Below are 10,549 nucleotides of genomic sequence, written 5' to 3'. Positions count from 1 at the left end.
CCCAGAGTCTTGGAGCTGCACTTGTTAGTACAATTACAGATATAAATGGAAATCATTGGCAACTGCCAGAAGAAGGGTTTGTAAAAGTTAACTTTGATGGTTCGTATGTTGAGGAAAGTAAACATATGGGTGTTGGACTAACTATGTTCTCTGCAACAGGATCATGTGGAGGCGCAGTTTCAACACCTGGGATAGCACGAGATGAAGAACAGGCAGAAGCTCTTGCAGCACTAGAAGGGATAAAGATGGCGCAAGGAGCTAATGTCTGATGCCTGCACTTGGAAGGAGACTGCTCAAACATTGTAAAAGCTATTAACGGAACGAATGGTTATGTAAGATGCACGAATAACAATATTATGCGTGACTGTAAAACTTTATTAGGAAACTTTCAGATGTGGAAGTGCACTTATGTGAGTAGAGAGTTGAATGAGGTTGCTAATTGTCTGACCAAAAAAACCAAATCAACTAGAACAAAATGTATTTTTCTTTTCCTATTGGTTTAAAACTCTTATTAAAGAAAAGTTGAATGTCATGATTTAATCATAAATAAAATTTGTCTTTCCTATTAAAAAAAAAAAACCAATGGGTCTTTTTTCTCGTGGTTCAAATTCATTACATTCAGGGATTTGATATTGAATTGGAAGTACAGCATTCTTTGGGGCTAACTGAACTTTAATTGGGGTTGTTATTGGGTTCGGCCTTGTGCCTTGTTTTCGGGTCGAGGGTTGGACTTTACCAAATTGCATATATCCCTTTTAATAAAATTTTAACCCTTTCTATCAAAAAAGGGTAACCTGGTTAAAGGGGCTAGTAATCGAGTATAGATAAATCTTTGCAACCAATGTTGGTTCCAATTTCCAACCAACGGAAAGGAAATTGGTCCAGACTCCCACTCTCCAGAGTGACAATAAGATAAACCGTAAACACAGTTCCAATACAAGAGTCTAACATCTCTTTCCCAGTACTCTCCGACGACTATATGTTTTAAGCAAGACTTCAAAATGAGAACTAAAACTAGTCTGAAACTCTTCTGAATATTTACAAGCAACACTGTGGAGCTTATTTCACAGTGGTAGGCAATTGACAAAAGAACAAAACAGCTAAACAGCTCACCTTTGATTTTTACAATTCTTCCTGGATGACATTAAATGTAAGCGTATCCGGCACATTAGATCCTTGAGACTCTGATAGCCATATCATCAACTTATCAATCTCATTTCCGCACTCCATTGTGGCTTCACCAAAATTTTGCAGCTCCAAACCAGAATAACGGTCATCTCGGATTGAATCGTGAAGGTTGGTGATCCAAACAAGAAATCTTTTGGCACATGAAAACAGTACAATTATGGTCACACAGGCTACCCAAGTAAATCGATAAACAGTTGAATTTACTGTTAGCATAAACCAAAGCAAGGGAACTATCCATCTTGTCAAAAAGTAGAGAAGGCAGAGAGACATTAACAGATTCATAACGATTGAATTCAATATTTCCTGCAGCATCCAACGCCTTGGAAGCTTCAAGAAATCATTCTCTCTCACCCTCTCAAACTTAAACCCGCCAAATTTCATCCATCAGAACAATCCTATGGTTCAGTAAAACCTGTAAAACGCAAATCAGACGATACAAATACTAGGAGATAGTTCTTTACCACAACTCAAGTAACTTGAAGTTAAAACAAATTTTCTACCAAGACAACTTGTCATACTTGGTATTGTCACACTTCATAGCTTTTTAAACTTTTCAGGGAGGCAGACTTCTAAGACCAGAAAGCTGTGTGTGTATCCATGTAGGCAAATTCTAGAGTTTCCTGCTCGAGACGCTTATGAGAAAGCTAGCTAAGTCAACCCCAGATTGTCCCATTCATGGAATATGTTTATCATATTTTCAGGGTGACACTGCGCACCTCCATCTTAAGGGTCCATTGATAAACGCTATTCAAAGGTGAGACACAGTAAAGAGTTACAGTAAATACCAGTGTCCTCCACAGCTTAAAGAAGAGGAATCCCACAACCCAGTCCTGACACAAGAGTAAAACCGGGGCTTCAACCACCAATGCTCGAATTGGCACCATAACAGAAAGCTCAAATAGAAGCCCGATTAACACTGGAATAACAATGATCTGAAACCAAAAGACTAAATATTAACACTAGAAGTGAGATGCTAACTAGGAGTATAAAGAAAGAAACAGAAAATATCTATTGCATCAATCCCATACCCAAAGTGATAATAGAACAGAACTCTCAACGATAATGCATAACAACTTGCAGATACCGCTGAACCGCAAATGTGCTTTCCCTGCTTTAAAGTGCCTGATGAAGTATCTTGCTCCAGTGAAAGAAGTCCAGATGGAAAAATTTCCAATAAAGAAGGCATAGAGATCTAAAGAAAGAAGTCGGAAACTTAGTGTTAACAAAACAATTCACCTAAAAAGCGTGGAATTGAGAAGAAACCAGTGGGGATACAATGTTACAAGCATATTACCGTTGCGCTTGACGCCATGAGTTATTGGAAGATTAGAAATGGAACTGAACAATACACGTCCTAGTGGTAGGCATACGATTATCAAAGATGTACTGAGGAGAAGCAACGTTATCCACGCCAGAACAACCAACACCACAACACGAAATTCAAAAGCATGCCTGCAAATAGTCCAGTAGAAAATTCAAGCTAAAATTTAGTGTAGAAGACAAGATACAGTACCAGGTGCATGAAAATATCTCACAAATCACCAAATTTGACATTTCAAAAGCAATTAGTGAGCACACTAGATATTTCACTATAAATATCTTTTGACAGAATGTATTCCACACGTAAATGTGACGACGACTACACAACTGAAATTACTTACCCATCATCAATCTCATCGCTTGCATAGTTTCTTGGTACCCTCAAAATTCTGTGAGGTAAAAATATTTTTGTTTGGATCTTGAGCAGCAATGAGTCCATCATGCTGTCTGTCCTGCTGCCTTTCCACTTCCACATTCTCCTTCCTACCAATGTCCTCAGGTCTGGAACACAAGAAACGACTTAAGCCAAGAACACAGCAAACTGAAGTAACCCATTGATGGAGAAGAGCTGCAACTGTTTCCCTCAGTTCAATTGTGTAAGGTAAGCATAACTGGAGCACAAGCATGACTACAGGAATCTCGGTGAATGGGTCAGATGCACTGCAATTTGGAAAGAACCTGATTCAATGTTACCCTTCAAAGCAAACAGAAATGAAAAGTAGAAATGTGGTTCACAAGTAGTAGGTGGCAACTTACGAAATATGCAGAGGGAAGATAGTTGGTGTTAATTGCATGGCTAGTACAACTGGTAAATATATTAAAAATACTATCAAAATGCCATTAACGGCAATAGAGAACAGAAATTGCCTAGCTTGCACTTGCACATCATCGATAACTACATGTAAAATCTTGGAGATTGGATCTGCTAAATCCTGAAATAAGTATTGAACTTCTTTATGCAAAACCTGAACAAGTAGTTAAAGGCAATATATTATCAAAAACACTACACAAAAAGCTGGTGATTACACAACGATATCAATTTTATCAAACAGGATAAAGAATAATACCCTTTGAAGAAGGCTCGTAGAAATGCGTATTTGAAACATGTATATGATTCCTGTCGTCCAATGCATTGAAGAACTTAATAAAGGGAATTTTGAGAAGAATTCTACCCTATCAGAAATTGACTTCCCAAACATCGCAACGGTACATATATCCAGCCACCAACCATGTACCAAAGGAAGAACCCCAAGATGAAATAACAGAAAGAATGAATAATTCATCGTTGTCAGGAATTTCCTCAGATAGTAACGTATTTTTGATGCAACAGTTCTAATAGGGATATCGAAGAAAACGAAGACCAAAGGCGCAACGACCATATATCCAGTAGCAAGAGTAATAACATTGTAAAGGCATGGGCTTCGATTCACTAAACGTGGCTTGCCAACACTACTTGAGGTTCCTCCTTGTCCAATACTGTTTGCAGCCAAGCTTTCAGCAACCACTTCTACAACACATAAAAGCAGGCCATCATTCTGAATTTCGGTCGTTAAATTTGTAAAGGCATGTAATGCATTGTTCAGTGAGTTATTTTCTATATTAAATGCTGACCTTGTAAATGGCATGAATATTGACAAAGCAGCGAAGAAAAACCAGGAAAGACAATGCAGTACAATTCGTCCCAACGAGAACGGCACAAATATCAGCACACCAAGGATAATCAGAAACTGCAAAAGAGATTGAAGAGGATAACTTCAGAATTTTAATGTATTAAATCTTTAAACCAGCAATAGTTTGAGATTATTGAAGTATTTATTCTTTATAATTGCCGTAACTGGAGATGGTCTTAGGCGGATAACAGAATCATTCGCATATTAGAACTAGATACATCCATCTTTGCATCATATGGCATACGCTGAACTTATCATGAAAAAATCTTGAACTTATACAGTGCAATATTTGATTATTTATGTTGAGACACTAGGATGCAACTCATAAACTTAACCAATGGAAGCTGGAATTTCTGGGAATACTGATAACTTAAATAGAAGGAATGGAACTTACATTTCTCATATTGGTGGCCAACTGAATACGCCTCAACTAATAGAAAACCAATTCCATGTAACCAGTCCATCATAAGTGTTGAAGGAGACAAATAACTATGAACTAATAATTCATATACTTCGGAAAGGCTCCTCACAAGATACAAACGGCATATCCAGGTTATGAGCAAGGGTACCATAAACAGTAGGTAAAAAACTGAAACCAAAAACATCACACAGATGTGCAGAACATGGCATGCTTTCACTGCAATCCCACCCACAAACTCTCTGAGAGGTAGCCTTGTTGGAGTATTCTCAGCATAAACACGATATACAGAAAATTTATGTTTACACACCTGCAAAAACCATAGGACTAATTCAACATAAAAAGGCAAATTCAAAACTATAAAAAATCCCTGTTTCGTCAAACATAAAACCCTAACTAACAAATTGAATCAGAGATACAGATAGAGATTGGAGAGAAACCTCGCATTCAAAAGTGACGCGTTGCTTCATCCACTGGAGGAGACATTTTGGATGAACAAATTTCATACTCCCAGAACAAGCACAAGGGTATTGAAGTGGGTTTTCAGAATCACCAGGGCTATGACAAATCCTGCAAATCTTCTCTTCCTGTTCTTCTTCATCATCTTCTTCTACTCTCTCTTTCATGTTTTCTCTGGTTTCCACTGGTTTTCTCTCACTATCCTTCCCTTCACTAGTACTCTCTGCTGGTCTCTACTGGTTTGGTGTGTGAGAGGTTTTGGTGGAAAAACTGAAACCATTTTTGCTGCTTTTTCCCACCATTTTCTTTTTGTTAGCAAGAGCTCGTCTGTACAGTGCTCAGTATCCAGTGATTTGTCTGTTTTATCAAAAAGTAAGGTCATGTCCGCAAGACAAACAGAGACTTGAATGCAACGAAAATAAAGAAAGAAAGAATATTTTGACCCCACTTGCTTTAGGGCCTGGTGTCATCTCAGTAAAAGTTGTAATGCTTTCTGCTTTTTGATCTTCCGCGTATCAAATAGTATCCCATGTCTAGCTATTGTAGCCCTTGGTTCAATTAGATTAATAAGCTTAAATTTGGTGCCGAAGACAAGATACAATACCAGGGTGCATCAAAATATCTCATATATCACCAAATTTGACATTTCAAAAAGCAATTAGTCAACATGTTAGATATTTCACTATGAGCATCTTTTGACAAAAGACAAGATACAGTACCCGGTGCATGAAAATATATAATATATCACAAAAATTGACATATCAAAAGCAATTAGTGAACATGTTAGATAGTTCACTCTAAATGTCTTTTGACAGAATGTATTCCACACATAATATGATAGAAACGCCATGAAAGACAATGCATTATAATTCGTCCTAACGAGAGAACGGCACTAATATAAGCACACCATTGGTAATCAGAAACTGCAAAGGGAAAAGAAAGAAATAGTACAATTTTAGTAATATAATGCATGAATACCTTAGACAAAAGATTTGTGAACAGTCATAGAATTGAAGGATGCAGAAAAAGGTTCATACTGGTATAAGCGAAAAAGAAGGGGAAAGTGAGACCATTTACTTGGGTCACGATGATACAAGACTTAGATAAAGCGGAAACCTGTTGAGCTTAATGTCTGGTCCAACAAAGATAATGGAAGCGCACATAATAAACCAGCAATAGTTTGAGATTATTGGAGTATTTCTTCTTTGTAAATGCTATAATTGGAAATGGTCTTAAATGTATAACAGTATCATTCACCATATTTGAACTCATATATCCATCTTTTGTACTATATGTCATATGCCTAAATTATCATGAAAAAATCTTGAAGTTTTCCAGTGAGGTAAATTTACAATCTGGTGCAATAAATTGTTTGGTTCCTCATTTATGTCGAGCCACAAGGAAGCAACTCGTAAATCTAATCAATCAAAGCTGGCATTCCTTATACTACTACTGTGAATAGAAAGGTAAAAAGGATTGGAACTTACAAAGAAGATAGTCGCGACCAGAAAAATACCAGTACTTAGTAGAGGAACATCAAACCTCAAGATAATAATGACCACTCTTGGAAAATTCCGAAGAAGATGAGCCACCAACAATGTTACCAAAAATTGTAACCCTGGTGCGACATTATCGTCATTTCTTACATCAACAATAGCTTGCAGTTCCCCGGCATCTTCACCAATTTCATCAGCAATGTGATTCTCATTATCTGGTGCCAGAGCTATTGCAACATCAGCCCCATCCTCCTCATCCTCTTCATCTTCTATTATTAAAGCACCGAGATGCAACCACATCATATATAAGACATTGCTGATTACAACGCCACACAACCAGTCCATCATAGCTGTTGAAGCAGACATATAACTAAGAACCAATTCTTTTGCTTCAGAAAGGCTCCTTACTAAACTCAAACGCCATATCCAAAATGCAATTAAGGGTGCCGTAAAAAGTTGCTGAGAAACTGAAAAACCAAACCGTAGACAGAAGTGCAGAACAAGGCACGCTTTCATTACAATCCCACCCAAATATTCTCTGAGAGGTAGTCTGCTTGGAGTATTCTTAGCATAAACACGATGTACAGAATATCTATGTTTACACACCTGCAAAAACCATACTAACAACATTATCTACATAAAAAGATACAAGGCAAAATCAAAAATAAGAAATCCCCTGTTTCATCAAATAAACGTATAAAACCCTGAGTAAAAAATTGAATCAGGGATAGAGATAGAGAGAAAGGGTGAACCTCGCATTCAAGAGAGATGCGTTGCGCCATCCAGCGGAGGAGACATTTAGGGTGAACAAATTTCATACTCCCGGAACAAGCACAAGGGTACTGAAGTGGGTTTTGAGAATCACCAGGGCTATGAAAAATCCTGCAAATCTTCTCTTCCTGTTCTTCTTCATCATCTTCTTCTACTCTCTCTTTCATGTTTTCTCTGGTTTCCACTGGTTTTCTCTCACTATCCTTCCCTTCACTAGTACTCTCTGCTGGTCTCTACTGGTTTGGTGTGTGAGAGGTTTTGGTGGAAAAACTGAAACCATTTTTGCTGCTTTTTCCCACCATTTTCTTTTTGTTAGCAAGAGCTCGTCTGTACAGTGCTCAGTATCCAGTGATTTGTCTGTTTTATCAAAAAGTAAGGTCATGTCCGCAAGACAAACAGAGACTTGAATGCAACGAAAATAAAGAAAGAAAGAATATTTTGACCCCACTTGCTTTAGGGCCTGGTGTCATCTCAGTAAAAGTTGTAATGCTTTCTGCTTTTTGATCTTCCGCGTATCAAATAGTATCCAATGTCTAGCTATTGTAGCCCTTGGTTCAATTATCGATTTCCAGTTCCTACTCGCACAAGTCTGGTGCATATGGGAGTCTATAAAGTATAGACTATGTCTACAATCCTTGACTGATTATGATGTTTGACTCCAGAGTCCAAACTCATTCGATTGCTAAACAATAGAAATGTTTAACGCACGGAAGATTCACGCCGTGGGGCGTACCGTGTGAGAGGGACTGGTGGGGACCATTTCTGTCCGCCCATATCCCGATGCTAAGCGCGCGTATCGGGACTGTTCATTGCCCTCACGGTACACTGTTTTGGTGTGTGTATCATAGATGCCTAAACAATCGATCATAATGTCGGCGCTCGTCTTTATCAATTATGTAGACTGTTACGGTTATGCTCTTTCCGACAATTTGAGTTTAAATTTTGATTTGTCATCTCTTCCAAAGTTTAGATTGTTTTTCAACACAAAAGAAAAAAAAAAAGTTTACGGGTGCTACTCCTATCGCGTCTCCCTTCCACAGAATATCTTGATAGGGGATCGGACGGTTTATGATCACGTTCTCTGCATTGGGATTGTTAGTAGGTGCAGGTGGAGCCCATGTATTGTGGGAGGCGGGATTTTTGTCGGGATCAGGAATCGGTAAGGCTAGCATTTCCGTTTATTAAAATGAATTAAAATGTATTAGCAAACACAAAAATCGGTTGTGATCATTAGTCCAATATGTACAGACGGGGTCGAGTAAATCTTTCCCGGAGCAGAGTATAAACATAAACGAGTTGAAGAGGTTTATTTCTCTTGACTGTAAAGCCTCTTGCTAAAATCAAGTGTCAAAATCACGTTTTTATTATCCTTAATTCATTATAATTAAATTATCTTATAAATTCAGTAGATTACCCGTTGTGCAAGTATCTGAAAATATTGTATTTGAGAAAATATATAATAAGGAGTCCATGCAGAACATCACGACATACAACACGATAGGCACACTTTTTGGTGGGTTGTGCCACCATGACACAACATGTTTTACACATTTACAATCCAGTCCGGTAATCAATGAGTTCTTTTTTAGGATAGTCTTTACTTGACAGTATGGTCATTTTTAAAAAGAGTATTTTTATATAGTGATTCTACCAAAGTATTTGAGTGCTTTTTATTTTTTAATCAAAAAAACATTTTATTAAATAAACAAAAAAGGTTACAAAAAGAAGAATTAAATCCTCAGAGAAAAGAAAATAACAAAAACAGGCAAAAATGACAACATGTCCAAAGCCCAAAAGAATGAAACATGCCAAAGATGGACAACGTGTCCTTAGCCTAAAACAAAAAAGCAATAAAAGAGATTTAGACAAAGCGATAATATGGAATACCAGGGAATTCCATTCTCTGCCTATTAGTTGGTCGAGTAGAGAATCGTAATACTTTGCCTCTTAGCAGGTGACATCCTTTTTTTGCAAAAAAAAAAAAAAAAAAAAAGTCTGCAGAAAAATTGATCTGTAAAAATTGTTGAAGTGAATTTTCCTTAGAGCTTTGCAAACCACTTTCCACCTAGCCCATACAAACCGACGTAAGTTGTTTTTGGAGAAGACTTACATAGCATCATTTGAATCAGTATTGAAATAACTTGGAGTTTATTACGTTGCGCTGCCCATTCCAAAGCACATAAAGTTCTCGTAATTGCAGCTATAAAGTTTATAGTTATTCCAAGACCTCCACTCTCAGCGGCAATGAAGTGTCCAGAAAATCTCTAATAATAAATCCATAACCAGAGTTACTAGGATACCTCTTGAAGCCCCATCACAGCAGAGTATAGTAGTATTTTCATCAGGCAAAGTGAATTGGCATTCAATAATTTTAGCAATCTTCATCTTCTCGTAATGAATGTTAAAGGATTATAGTACATGTATATCATAATCAGAGTTATTTGTATAACCTCTAAGTCTTACTTCACAATCTTTAACCATTCTGGTTACACACTTTTTAGCATTCAGCATATCAGGAGCAACATTATCAAAAAATACCATGTTCCCAGTGAACCATATATCCACCATTACATTAAAAACAGCTATGAACCAAATTTCTTGCACCACTGTACTCTTAAGTTTGCAACAATATAATATATCTTCAAAGGATTTAGGATTTTTAAAAGCAAAAATGTCTCTAAGCCAATTCCATAGAATTTGACCATACTTACACTCCCATAAGATATAAGCCATAGAGTCTTGAAAATCATGGTAAATATAGCATCTTGAAACTATTTGAAATCCTCTTTTATTCAAGTTTTGATCAGTAGTACAAGCTCCCCTAGTAATCTTCCATATATTACTATTTGTAGTAGGATGAACACATTGTTTCCAAACATGCTTATACCATCCGAGTTTATGAAAACTAGTTCTAATGAAAGAAATGGCACTAGCAACAGAAAACTTACCATCTTGTATAGAAGTCCAAACCAATTTATCTTCACCAGGAACAATAATTGGAAGATCAGAAGATGGAAAAAATTGCAGCATTTCCTCGGGAATAACCCACTGATTATTAACAATTAGACCACTAACCTTCATGTGGATATTGAGGTTTATATAAGCATTTTCAGGAAATGATTTAATGATACTCTGCTCCAGGATTCAAGTATCCTTCCAAACTGAAATCTGTTCTCCGTTGCCCACGATCCATCTAATATGTTCATTAAAATCCTGTAATATCCATT

General features: G+C 37.1%; 2 protein-coding genes across 2 annotated transcripts; both read right to left on the bottom strand.

Moving 5' to 3' along the window:
* Positions 1-980: 980 nt before the first annotated feature.
* LOC113286125 (probable E3 ubiquitin ligase SUD1) lies at positions 981-3,753 on the bottom strand. Its single transcript, XM_026534829.1, has 7 exons — positions 3,576-3,753; positions 3,265-3,473; positions 2,850-3,168; positions 2,483-2,640; positions 2,217-2,380; positions 1,974-2,120; positions 981-1,600 (listed from the first exon to the last, which is right to left on the bottom strand). The coding sequence occupies exons 3-7, from the start codon at positions 2,981-2,983 to the stop codon at positions 1,550-1,552; spliced, it is 654 nt and encodes a 217-aa protein (XP_026390614.1). The 5' UTR covers positions 2,984-3,168; positions 3,265-3,473; positions 3,576-3,753; the 3' UTR covers positions 981-1,549.
* A 62-nt stretch (positions 3,754-3,815) lies between these two features.
* LOC113286124 lies at positions 3,816-4,815 on the bottom strand. The gene is made up of 4 exons (XM_026534828.1): positions 4,709-4,815; positions 4,573-4,608; positions 4,120-4,235; positions 3,816-4,015 (listed from the first exon to the last, which is right to left on the bottom strand). The coding sequence occupies exons 1-4, from the start codon at positions 4,806-4,808 to the stop codon at positions 3,938-3,940; spliced, it is 330 nt and encodes a 109-aa protein (XP_026390613.1). The 5' UTR covers positions 4,809-4,815; the 3' UTR covers positions 3,816-3,937.
* Positions 4,816-10,549: the final 5,734 nt, after the last annotated feature.

The sequence above is a fragment of the Papaver somniferum genome, chromosome 6 (assembly GCF_003573695.1).
Source record: "Papaver somniferum cultivar HN1 chromosome 6, ASM357369v1, whole genome shotgun sequence".
NCBI classification, from domain to species: domain Eukaryota; kingdom Viridiplantae; phylum Streptophyta; class Magnoliopsida; order Ranunculales; family Papaveraceae; genus Papaver; species Papaver somniferum.
Note: the sequence above shows the minus strand (reverse complement) of the source record. Positions and strands in the feature narration are given on the sequence as shown.